Source organism: Microtus pennsylvanicus, chromosome 11 (genome assembly GCF_037038515.1).
Source record: "Microtus pennsylvanicus isolate mMicPen1 chromosome 11, mMicPen1.hap1, whole genome shotgun sequence".
In the NCBI taxonomy this organism is placed as follows: Eukaryota; Metazoa; Chordata; class Mammalia; order Rodentia; family Cricetidae; genus Microtus; species Microtus pennsylvanicus.
Genome location: NC_134589.1, coordinates 36,691,754 through 36,705,437, shown reverse-complemented (window position 1 = coordinate 36,705,437; position 13,684 = coordinate 36,691,754). Strand labels below are relative to the sequence as shown.

General features: G+C 37.0%; 1 protein-coding gene across 12 annotated transcripts in view; it reads right to left on the bottom strand.

Annotated features, from left to right (window-relative positions):
- Positions 1–13,684, bottom strand: part of Ggnbp2 (gametogenetin binding protein 2) — a 38,531-nt gene that overhangs the window by 16,712 nt on the left and 8,135 nt on the right. For 7 of the 12 annotated variants that reach the window (XM_075991265.1, XM_075991267.1, XM_075991269.1 and 4 more), the window contains 4 exons: positions 11,524–11,604; positions 9,848–10,101; positions 7,253–7,351; positions 2,459–2,572 (listed from right to left, as the gene is read on the bottom strand). In XM_075991265.1, coding sequence (XP_075847380.1) covers positions 2,459–2,572; positions 7,253–7,351; positions 9,848–10,101; positions 11,524–11,604 — 548 coding nt within the window. Of the gene's footprint in view, positions 1–2,458; positions 2,573–2,660; positions 2,787–7,252; positions 7,352–9,847; positions 10,102–11,523; positions 11,605–13,684 lie in introns of all 12 variants that reach the window. The other 5 variants (XM_075991261.1, XM_075991262.1, XM_075991264.1 and 2 more) reach the window with 1 other exon arrangement.

The following is a 13,684-nucleotide window of genomic DNA, read 5'->3' as shown; positions in this document are numbered from 1 at the left end:
CCAAATAGATCAAAGACCTGAACATAAAGCCAGCCACACTGAACCTTATAGAAGAGAAAGTGAGAAATACACTTGAACGCATTGGCACAGGGAACCATTTCCTAAATATAACCCCAGCAGCATAGACACTGAGAGAAATAATAAATGGGACCTCCTGAAACTGAAAAGCTTCTGTAAAGCAAAGGACACGGTCAACAAGACAAAACGACAGCCTACAGAATGGGAAAAGATCTTCAATAACCCCACATCAGACAGAGGTTTTTTTTTTTTTTTTAGGTTTTGAGACCTAACAGAGAACTCTCAAAAGAGGAATCTAAAATGGCTGAAAGACACTTAAGGAAATGTTCAACATCCTTCCTTAGTCATCAGAGAAATGCAAATCAAAACAACTCTGAGATTCCACCTTACACCTGTAAGAATGGCCAAGATCAAAAACACTGATGACAACTTATGCTGGAGAGGATGTGGGAAAAAGGGAACACTTTCGCATTGCTGGTGGGAATGCAAGCTAGTATAACTCCTTTGGATGTCAGTGTGGCGATTTCTCAGAAAATTAGGAAACAACCTTCCTCAAAACCCAGTAATGCCACTTTTGGGTATATATCCAAAGGATGCTCAATCGTGCCACAAGGACATGTGCTCAACTATGTTCGTAACAGCTTTATTTGTTATAGCCAGAACCTGGAAACAACCTAAATGCCCCTCGACCGAAGGAATAGATAAGGAAAATGTGGTACATTTACACAATGAAGTACTACACAGCAGAAAAAAATAACGACAGCTTGAATTTTGCAGAAAAATGGATGGAACTAGAAAACATCATTTTGAGTGAGGTAACCCAGACACAGAAAGACAATTATCACATGTACTCACCCATAGGTGGTTTTTAAACATAAAGCAAAGAAAGCCAGCCTACAAACCACAATCCCAGAAAACTTAGACAACAATGTGGACACTAAGAGAGACTTACATAGACCTAATCTACATGGGAAGTAGAAAGTAGAAAGACAAGATGTTTGGGGGAGGGTTGAAGGTGGAAGGGGAGAGGCAGGGAGGGGAGCAGAGAAAAATGTAGAGCTCAATAAAAATCAATTTAAAAAAATAAATAAAATAAAACAAAACTAAAACACAAGAAACTTCAGAACATTAGTTTGCTTTACGATCCCAAAGATACCTTTTGGGTAAACCGATTCATACTTAATAGACATAGGACAAACATTTTGTATTTTGTCTCCTCTCCCAAATCCAAATAATCAAGTACACTGTCTACTTTTTGATAACCAACCAAAAAGACAAAAATGAGAAAGTTTGTAAGTAAAAAAAAAAAGGAACTGAGTATGCAGTTCATTAGTTTGTTGCCATTTAAACACTAATTTTGTTAACACCTGTTTTTATAATTCTTGTTTTTTAAAGTGAAGGCAGTCACTATTCCCAAGTCAAATGTAGCAAATTTGTAATAACAGAACTGGCCCCAATAATAATGCAATCACTAGAGGATTCCTTTACCAGTTTCTTTTCTTTCCTAAAGGATTCCAAATGCTAATAGCACTTTTAAAATTCCTTTGTAACACTACTCTAAAAAGAAAAATTTGAGGTTACATGAAACAAATACATTGTAACTCTATTTAAAGGCTCTGACAAACAGAGGAAATATTTCAAATTAGGAAATGAAAAGCTTTTTAGGTGAAAGCCAGGTGGCTTGTATCCCAGGCTGCCTTGAACTCATGACCATCTAGTCTCTACCTCCCAAGTGCTGGGATTAGAATCTTGTTCAACCATGATGAGTTTACGCTGGGTTGAGGATCTAACCCAGAGCTCATACATGCTACAACTCTAGGCCAAAAAACGTTGCTAATTTAATTTTGAAAACACATCAAATATGATTAATAATATATTCTTACCAAAGTGATTAACTATACCTTTAATATATTCAATCCACCCATATTTCATGAAAGACACCAATCTAGAATAACCAATAAAAATTACAAAAAAAAAAAAAAAGAAGACAAGAGAAACAGGAGAGATGGTATCCATGGTTAAGAACAAGCACTACTCTTGTAAGACGGAATTTTGATTCCCAGCAACTATGTCAAGCAGCCCACAACTGCCTATAACTCCAGTTCTAAGAGTCCCAGGAACTCTGGTCTCTACAAGCTTCACGCACACTTAAAAATAATAAATACTGGGTGTGGTGGGCCATGTAGTCCCAGCACTCCAGGGCTACCCTGTCTCAAAAAAAATGCATAATGATAATAACAAATCTTTAAAAAGAAGAGATAAGAAGGCTAACACTCAAAAGCACCTCACTGAGAAATTAACTACCCTGACCCCTATTGCCAGATAATAACAGGAAGAATACTGGAATACTTTTATACAAAGGAAGCCAGTGATAGGCTACTCTGAATGACTGACACCTAAGATACCCTCCCCACTATATAATAATGAACTTTCCACTTACCTGTGCTTTCGCAGATATGTTTCTAGTGTTTCTAAGAGACAACTGGAGTCAATTAAAACTACTTCATCCCTGCATTCCTGGGACATTAGTTCCCATACATCCATCCAACATCCTCTGTAAGAAGAGTTAAGTATTAGTGACAAGGAGGCATATATGAGGTAAAAGATTTAAAAAGGCAGAATAAAGGAGTGCTTTGTTTTACCTGGCTGTTCCCTGGAAAGGTCCATAATGGAAAATGATCCTACACTTGCTGTCCTTCCTGTGGTCTTCACTACTTCTCTTATCTGTACTTAACTTCTCTGAACTGACACTGCTACTGCTCCCTTCACTGCAGTACAGTATGGTACAAAGCTTAGTGACACTGAGATAACCTGAAGAAATCATTTCTAAGGTCTATGTTAAAATCATAAATTCTTTAACATATTAAGAAATTAGTAAGATAACTGCAAATTTGAATAACAGATTACATATTTAATCTTAATACATTGTTATTTAATGTGTTTCATATGTTTATTTCAAATACTTGACTATCAAGTTACTCAATATTATTTCACATTATTTACAATTATAAAATTAGAAACTGGTTTATATGTTGAGTATTTTACAAGCAAATACACTTGAAATGTTCTAAAGCCAAATGGTACTTAAAAAGTTATACAGTCTTTTCACCTACTAAACATGTATCGATCTTTAAACAATTGAAAATTCTCTATTTAATGTGATCATTAAATGATTATTGTTTAAGGCACTTTTACAGTTAGCCAATGGCAACAAAACTTATTTACCTTCATATTTCCAAGTAGCCATGAAAGTCATATATTAATCTAACAAAAATATGTTAAGTTTATACTTAATAAAAATAGCAGGCTAAGAGGCACACACTATACCGCCTATGCTAATAGGAAGTACTACACACATAATTTCTTTAAACTTACTGAGAATTTTCCCAGTCCCTCCTCCCCAACTAGTTTCAGTGTGGTATTGGTCGTGCATTTTGCTGTGTGGCAGTTGTGCATTCCTACAGAAATGTCTAGATTCCAGTCAAGAATAGTCTTCTAGATTTTTTTGCTAATCCTAAACTGGATCCTGCCTGATCTTCTGCAGGTCTCATTACAATCCTAGAAATTAAATGTCACACTTGCTTAAGATGGAATAACCTGAGTCTTTTCATAGCTAAATAAGTATTTCTCAACTCCTGGCTTAACATCATGTCATTATACAATCTAGCACTTTAACCCCAATAAGGGGGAAGGGCCAAACCAAGGTTCAGGTCTACCTACTCTGACAGCAAAATGTCAGCTCCTGATCTATCTTGCATGTTAAATCCCCTCTCTCAATTTTCTATTCCTCTTTGACAGTCAGGTTTAAGTGACCTCCCACTGAGATCAGATCTAGGCCTTATACCTTAGGTGATTCAAGACCTGCTTCCTGAAGAGTACTCTGTCAAAGTCACTTCCTCCTCCTCCTCCTGTACTTTCCATTTGATCTAACCCACTACAATCTTGTATTCATCTTTGGTCCACTCCAATCTAGACTCTGCTTCCACTCAACCACCAGCTGTGCTCTTCATCAGAGCTGTTAAACCAGTGTTTACGACGGGGTCCTCAGTGACTCAGGAACATTCAATACAACTAACCAGACCAGCTTCCTTCTACCCAATTGGCCATACTCAATTTTCTGATCAGCAGCTTCTGTTGCATCATTAACCAGAATCTCCCAGCACTCTCTCTGCTCTTGCTAAATAATTTTACATACCGTTTTCTCATATTACCTTACCCTTAATCACTAACTACTCGCCTATAAGTTTGGCCTGGATCTTTCTTTCAGATACCAAACTTCCAGACAGAAAATAACTAGGATTTACTTGCACAGCTAAAAGAACACTCAGTAAAGATGACTGAATCACTGCCCTTTATTAAGCTGAAACCCAGCAAGTATGCATTCCTTGGAAAAAAAAGTGTGAAAATTTAACAAAAACCTGAGGAAAGAACATAAAATGAGGACTTCCAAAAGCAAACAACTGTGGAAGCCTTTCAAGGCATCCTGACTAAACAGACTATAATCAGACTATCTACATACACTGAAGAATAACCAAAGCTATCTTAGCAAAGTCACACTCCTTAAGATCAACTAGCTCCATATTCACTTCACATTCAATAAACAATCTTCAAAAAATTGACTTTCCATGTAGAGAAGTTGTACCTGAAAGGGAACATGAAGGTTACAGAGATTTATTTTTTCACTTGAAAGCTACAAGATTGGAAGATGTAGCTACTTATCCATTAAATAGAAGGAGATATCTGGCAAAGCAGAGTAGAAGTTGGAACAAAACAGGAAGAACTGATCTTCACATAAAATAGCACAGAGAACAGGTATATAAGATGCTGGGCTATCTATTGCTTTTTATTAGTCCTCAATAAAGTACATGCATAAAGAGGCTAAAGTGTAACTTAGTGGTAGAATACCTGATTAGTACTCATGTGTGAAGCCCTGGGTTCAACCCTCAGAACCACAAAAAAAAAAAAAAAAAAAAAAAAAAAAAAAGACAAACAACAAAACCGAAGAGAAGGACGAGGAAGAAGAGAAGAAAACAAAGCCAGAAGGCAGGCCTTTTTTTTTTTTTTTTTTTAACTATACCATACTGTTTAGCTCATTTTCTAATGGGACAATTGAGACTGAAATGAGCAGCTTTTAGAGAGGAGTCCTCTATGGAACGATACTGATAAAAACACATACTTAAGACAGATGTAGAAGCCAGTCCATGCCCACTATCTCAGTACTAGGGAGGTACTGACAAGATCAGGAGTGCAAGATAAACTTCTACCGTACAAACTATACAGAATGTTCAAGGCCAGCCAGGGCTGCACGAGACCATTTTCAAGTAACAACAAAATCCCACAAGAATGCAAAATAACTTACTTAGGAGCTACTCTAGACTATAAAGACCTTTGTTGGTTTCATAATACCCTGTGTATTTAGATTCTCTGGAATATATGGCTCTTGTTTAGATTCTACCTCAACAAACCAATGCAAAAAGATACTGTTAGGCACAATAAGGAAATCTTGAGTATCAACTGAGTATTAGATAATTATAGTTAACTCTGCTGTTAATATAGTTAATGCCCATTGTGGGCATGAAAATGTTCATCTGTTTTAAAGATGTATGCGAACAGAGAACAGCAGGTGCCTTGAACTCTCCTTAAAATACTTCAGCAAAGAAAAAGGCAGATAGATGAGTGACACAAATGTTTCAAAGTTTGGTAAGCACTAAATCTGAGCACAGCACACAGGATGGGAGGAGTGTCTACAGTCTCCATTTGTGCTCAGAAGGCTGAGGTTGGGGATCACTTGATCCTGACTAGCTTAAGGCAACATACTGAGATGCTGTCTCAAATATTAAGTCTCTACTTCACGGTCTTTCTACTTCTCTATATTTAACAGCTGTCTTGATTTTTTTTTTTTGTCTTGTTTATTTTTGAGAGTCAGGGTTTCACTACGTAGCCTTGACTAGCCTAGAACTTGGTTTTTGGTTTTGTTTTTTTTTTTTTTGATTTTTCGAGACAGGGTTTCTCTGTAGCTTTTTGGTTCCTGTCCTGGAACTAGCTCTTGTAGACCAGGCTGGCCTCGAACTCACAGAGCTCCGCCTGCCTCTGCCTCCCCAGTGCTGGGATTAAAGGCATGCGCCACCACCGCTCGGCTAGAACTTGTTATGTAGACCAGCCTAGCTTCAAACTCAAAGGGATTCACCTGCATCCGTTTCCAAGTGTTGTGCCACACACTGGGCCCTGATAATTTTTTTGTTTTTTTTTTTTTTTGTTTTTCGAGACAGGAGAACTGTAGCTCTGGAACTTGCTCTGTAGACCAGGCTGGCCTCAAACTCACAGAGATCCACCTGTCTCTGCCACCTGAGTGCTGGGATTAAAGGCATGCACTACCAGCACCGGGCTGATAATTTTTTTTTTTTTTGATTTTTCGAGACAGGATTTCTCCACAGCTTTTGGTTCCTGTCCTGGAACTAGCTCTTGTAGACCAGGCTGGCCTCGAACTCACAAAGATCCACCTGCCTCTGCCTCCCGAGTGCTGGGATTAAAGGCGTGCGCCACCACTGCCCGGCTTGATAAAAATTTTTAAAACATTATTTTTCCTGGGCATAGGAAGACCTGGGTATCTAGGTCTTTATGTTAAGGAAAATGTCTATAAAATGGTTCCAACGACATTGATATATTTAAGTAAACTTAGAACACTTTTATTTCACCTTATTCTCCTCCAAACAAAATTTTCTTTAAAATTCCCTTTAAATTATATTTCCCCAAGTAGTTATTAAAGGCAAACCAGCAAACAACTGAGGCACTATGCCAGGAAATAGGGGCAAACCAGTATTATACACTCAACCAAGAAAACTGAAAATTAATTATACAAACACACACTACCATAACTTATTAAGGCTTTTTAAAATCCTTAATAAATTAGGAAAACCTAGAAATAAGACAAAAATAATTTAAACATGATAGTACAGATCAAAAAATATTACTACTTTGAAAACTTTAAAATCAGTGACATAAATTTCTCAAAAAATTCCTTGTAAAACACACTTAAAGAAAAAACTTAAAAGTCAGTAACCTTACAGTTTCAATGCAGAAAAGCCAATAGAAACCAAGAACATATTTATTTTGACGTATGTCAGAATGTAATCCAGTTAACACAACTAGCAATATATTATCATTTTTGCTGAATATGACCAACATTTATATACTTAAACATCAATGAAGCATTTTGGTATTTACTTCTACTTACCCCAAAGGTTTAGGCTTGTGTGTATCTAAAGAGTGCAACTGACATCGCTTGTTCTTCTTACTTTTTGGAATAGCATCTATCATATCATTTAGTTTGGACCTAGTGAAAAATAAACCATTAAAGGTTTGTTATTTCTCTTTCAAATTTTGAAAATCTCTATTAGATGCCTTTTTGTGAGAAGTATATTTAACAGTATTACAGAGACATTACCTATCCTGAAGATGTCTTCAATAAACTCTTATGCAAAGCTGTCTACACTAACCTTTCCCTCCCCATTTCTAGCCAGTTCAGCTGAAAGAAACCTACTTCAAGCACTGCCTTCTTTCCCTAGACTCTCACTCTTATCCTGGTACCTACCATGTATCTGACACCCTGACATTTTAGAGACTGCTTACATGACTTTCACCCAGCTTCCTTTACTCAAATGTTATACAAATACATGCTATCTTTGTGAGGTCAACCACAAAAATTTTGTATGACTATACAATGTTGGGCTGGCAAGATGGCTCGTGGGTAATGGGAACTGGCTGCCAAGCCTGATGATTTGGGACTCACATGGTAGGAGAACTGACTCCCTAAAGTTGTCCACTGACCTTCACACAAGCTATTGCATGGGAGCGCACACAAATAAATGTAAAACATATAGTAATGGGGGCTGGAGAGATGGCTCAGTGGTTAAGAGTACTGACTGCTCTTACAGAGGACCCGGGTTCAATTCCCAGCACCCACATGGCAGCTCACAACTGTCTGAAGATCCAGTTGCAGGGGATCTGACACCTTCACACCAATAAACAATAAAAAATATTAAAAAAAAAACATATAGTAATGTATATATACAGAATAAATATATGTAATGTGCAATACTACTACATACCATATACATCCAACCAATTAGCAAAGCCTGTCAATTAACTTTTATTAATTTTCATACATATCTACAATCCTATCACTTATCTCCCTTGTTGAACCCACCAATCTCTAGTTAATCAATTACAATTTCCCAAATGGTTCCATAGGGCCACCATTGCCTTTTACATTAGAATTCACTCCGTAGCAAGAGTAATCCTGTTAAATCATAATATCAAATTATGTTATTCCTCTGAAGTTTCTTTTTTTTTTTTTTATTTTCCCCAAGCAGTTAAAATCCAAAGCCCTGTCAGAGCTATAGCTCAGAAGTAGAGTACTTGCCTAATAAGCATGAGGTCCTGGGATCAATCCACTGAACTTCAAAAATGAATAAAAATAAATCAGAAGTCTCTACCATCACCTCCAAACTGAAGAGCCTCCGAGTTTGGTCTTTTAATACCTTTTCTTACTGATACTTAGTAAACGACACAAGAAAATACTGTTGATAAACAATTAAAATCTCTAACTTAGCATATACAAAAGAACACTGAAAAACTTCTGCCTAGTCTTGCCATCTCAGTAAAAGGAAATCATCTGTTATACTTTAAAAACAAACAAACAAAAAAAAAAAACCTGTTAGCCGGCAGTGGTGTCACATGCCTTTACTCCCAGCACTTAGGAGGTAGAGGCAGACGGATCTCTGTGAGTTTGAGGCCAGCCTGTACTACAGAGTGAGTTCCAGGACAGGCTCCAAAGCTACACGGAGAAATCCTGTTGTGAAAAATCAAAAATAAAAATAAATAATAAAATTTAAAGACCTGAACTATTTTAATTACATTTATATATGTATGTATGTATGAAAGTATGCAACAGGGTGAGTTCAATCACAAGTTAAGCTCAGGGGGCAACTTTTGGGAGTTGGTTCTTTCCTTGAACTGTGTGGGTCCTGGTAAGCCATTAGTCTTGACAAGAAGTATCTTGGTCTGCTTATACATTATACCACAAACCTAAGATACAGAAGCTATCCCTCCCCTTATTAATCTATACAAAATCCCCAAAATATTTCAGGATCCTATCATTTCTTAGTGTCTTTATCACCAGTAACCCAAGTCACTTTCCCCATTTATCATTAAACAACCTATTTCTCCACATGTTTATACTTTGCACCCCCTTTTCACTTTATTCTGAACACAAAGGTCACTGGAGGCCAAATTTCAAGTCAGATTGTCTGCTCATCTGGTCAGAACTCTGCAAAGCTTCCCGTCTACTCAGAGTAACCACCTCAGCATGACTATAAGGCACTGCCATGACTGAACCTTTATTACTCTTCTGATCTGACCTTTTATTACTGTTATCATCAGGCTCCAGCCAACATGGTCTCCTTGCTGTTCTTCAGACAAGTCAAGTAAACGCTAACCTCTGGCCCTTTATGCTTGTTCTTCCTTTTGTACCTTCATCCAGACAGATCTATTATCAGAAGGGCGTTCCCAGACCACACGCTTCACAGTTTGATCCACTCGTTTTCTTACTTCGGCCCATCTTAGTGTTTTCTTTGTGACGTACACTCAACCATTTATTTGCTTACTATATACCTCTCTCCACACTACAGCAGAAATTAGAAGCTACTCAATAAAACTGTTAAGTTCAATCTTTACCCTAGAGAAATTTAGGGGAAAGGACCCACTCTTATCAAGTTGTTTAAAATTAACTATTTTATTAATAAGTTGTTTCTTAATTAACCATACTTACCCATGTACATAAAATAATGTATAAAGTTTCTTTGCATCAGTCATGCAGCTTCGAGTCAGAGATAGTACTCCCTTGGGCCCTACTGTCAGAGGTTCAAGGGCAGGATTTCCAGAATCTACAAGCTGAGAAAACAGGCGTTCCACACTGCGCCGACAACCAACACATGGAACAAGCTGAGAAAGTGCACTCAAGACTTCCCGGGATGTTACCACCATGGCAATACTTAGATCTTGTTGCTTAAGCATACTATGTCGCTGAAAGTAAAAAGAAAGATGAATACTTCTTAAAACATAAAATTACTTTTTCATTACTGTTTGGCTTCTATACTTGGATAAAAAAAGGCCTATCTTACCAATGTAGGAGCCTACAATGCTAGTGTACATGAATATCATCTGCTGAGTGTGACAAGGAAGAAAAATGAATAGGAACCACAACAATAAAGAAATGGGAAAACATTGGTAATTTCTACTTAAGGGAGTTAACAATTATGTTATAATTAACACTCCCAGAAAAATAGGTAAGAAAAGAATATTCAAATATTTCTTCATTTTTACTATTAATTTTTCACGCTAAGTGTACCCCCTTAATCCCAGCAATCAGGAAGTAGAGGCAGGTGGATTTCTGTGAGTTCAAGGACAGCCTAGTCTACAGAGCAAGTTTCAAGACAGGCCTCAAACTAAAGAGAAACCCAGTCTCGAGAAACAAAAATAAATAAATAAATAAATAATAAATTAAAAAATCAAAATAAAATAAATAAAAAAGGGGGGTTCTTAAGTATATATATATATAATTTTTTTTTGCTGTTGTTTGTTTTGTTTTCCATGTTTATCTGTGTAACACAGCTCTGGCTGTACTGGAACTCAATTTGTAGATCAAGCTGGCCTCAAACTCACAAAGATCTGCCTGCCTCTGCCTCCCAAGTGCTAGGATTAATGGCACGTACCACCACTGCTTGGCTGAGTAATATATTTTTGAGTATTTGAGAAGTATCATTTTCCTAAATAAACAAATAAAAAAATTAGAAAATTTACATTATAGGATTAACTTTTAAAAAAGAAATATGTGAGTTCGAGACCAGCCTGGTCTACAGAGCTAGTTCCAGGACAGGCTCCAAAGCCACAGAGAAACCCTGTCTCGAAAAACCAAAAAATAAAAAATAAAAAAAAATGTGTGTGTGTGTGTGTTACTAGGGACCAAATGGATAAACATTTTAGCACCAAGTCACAGCCCTGGCCCAACAAGTTGATAAAATGTTGCAAATCCTATCTTGTAAAAACTAGGAAAGATAACCTGTTAAACTTTTTGAACCTATAAAATGTGAACAAAACCCAATTCTTTCACATGATCTGTAAATCTAGGTAACTACATTTACTACAACAGTAAAAAATGAAATCAACTTCAGTGTACTACTAATACCTAATGAGAAGCCTAGGTAAAACAAATCAGAAGCTACTGTGTGGTGGGAAAAGCCTTTACTCTCAGCACATGCAGGGAAGAAGCAAGAAATCTCTTTGAGTTCAAGGTCAGCCTATTCTATTCTGAGTTCCACTAAACAGTGAGAGCTGGTCTCAAAAACACAAACAACAGAAAAAGAAATTAGAAGTTACAGTTAAATATTAAATGGTTTAAAACATACACTATACACGATTTAAAAAACAATGATTTTAAAACTTTACCTGAATAAACTGCTTTAATTGTGCACCATTATTCTGATGTCCATCGAGATTTAAAACATTGTCAGGAAATTCCATCACCATCTTAAAAGGCAAACAGAACAGAAACGGCTCATATGATCCTTTAGACAGATTCAACAGCATACTTTATAAAAACGATTAGGTAAAAACATCTATAAAGTCAGACCATCTCCTACAAAAGAGAGTCTTAATCAGTGTACAAGCTTTTCTATTTTTAAATTTAGTGTATGTGGGCTGGAGAGATGGCTCAGAGGTTAAGAGCATTGCCTGCTCTTCCAAAGGTCCTGAGTTCAATTCCCAGCAACCACATGGTGGTTCACAACCATCTGTAATGGGGTCTGGTGCCCTCTTCTGGCCTTCAGGCATTCACACAGACAGAATATTGTATACATAATAAATAAATAAATAAATATTAAAAAAAATAAATTTAGTATATGTGTATGAATGCACACACATGCATTCGGTAAGATACTTTGCAGGAATCAACTTTAATTCTACCAAATGGACCTTGGGGATCAAACTCAATTTTCCAGTCTTGGTAGACAGTACCTTTACCCACTGAGCTACCTTGCTGGCCTAAAGTCAGACACAATATGGCCAATAGGAAACAAAGACACTGAACTCAAACACACAGTTGGAATCCAGGCTCTGTCACTTAGTATCTATGCTAAGACTCTCAAGTTATTTAACCTGTCTATTTCCTTAATTGTAAAATAAGATTAAGTAATAACTTTAATACCTACTTAACAAGGCAGTTGTAAGAATTAAGTTGTAGCAGGGCTGTGGTGGCGCACGCCTTTAATCCAAGCACTTGGGAGGCAGAGGCAGGCGGATCTCTGTGAGTTCAAGACCAGCCTGGTCTACAAGAGCTAGTTCCAGGACAGGCTCCAAAACCACAGAGAAACCCTGTCTCGAAAAACAAAAAAAAAAAAAAACAAAAAAAAAAGAATTAAGTTGTATTTTCTAAAGTGGCAATCGTGAATATTTAGTAGGTAAACCAATATAGTTAGTGTCCTGTAACTATGGACTCTAAAGACTCATGTTTGTTAAAATACATATGAGGGTCAGTGACCTGGCTCACATGGGTAAAGGTGCTTGCCACAAGCCTGATCATCTGAGTTTGAGCCTTGGAACCCAAAGGTTGAAAGGAAGAGAATAAACCTCTACAAATTGTCTTTTAACCTCTACATGTTCACTGTGGCATATCTGCCCCATCCTCTACCCTCACAAATAAACGTAAAAATTTTGGGGGGAAATACCAAACTAAAACATATTTTGAGTTGAGATATTAACTTAGTAGTAGAGTACTAGCCTAGCTAGTACTACAGAACCTACTGAAGGCTCTGAGTTTAATTCCCTCAAAAACAAAATCTATGTAACATAGAACATAGTATCGAGCATTTAGTAAAGGTCTGTTCTACCTATGATGAAAATGGATGCCCTGAAGAATTTTAGGAAGCTTACTGTGTGATGACAGGGATTAGTGATTTCACTGATCAATGACATTACAGATTTTAAAATCCATTAAGCGGAGGGAGGACTGGAGAGATGACTTAGTTGGTAGGAGCACAAACTGCCCTTCCAGGGGACCTTTACATTCCCAGCACTAACATCAAGCAACTCAAATGCCTACAACTCCAGTTCCCAGGGGATCCAGTGCCTCTTATTCTGATGGTATAATATTCATCATGTACACATACTCACACACAACACACATACACACGTCTAAGTATGTACATAAAATTATATATGACCAAGGAAAGAGTTTAACTGTAAGATGTATCAGAAATGTGACAATGTACATCTTCAAAAACATGTACAGGACTAGAAACACAGCTAGGCAGATAATAATGCAAATTTGTTCTTACAAAGGACCTGAATTCCATTCCAGCACCCATTATGATGGCTCACAACTGTCTATAACTCCAATCTCGGGGGATCCAACACCCTAACATCTGAGGGGACCGGGCACACAAGTGGTACACAGATACATGTGAGCAAAACATTCATATACTATATATTTTATACCTATCTTAACTGAAACAATGTAAAAGATATCAAACACTACACAAGGACAAACTCCAGATAACAAGGGCCTCAGATTCCTATATACCCAAAAAAATCAAGTCAAGATAAAGAGCAT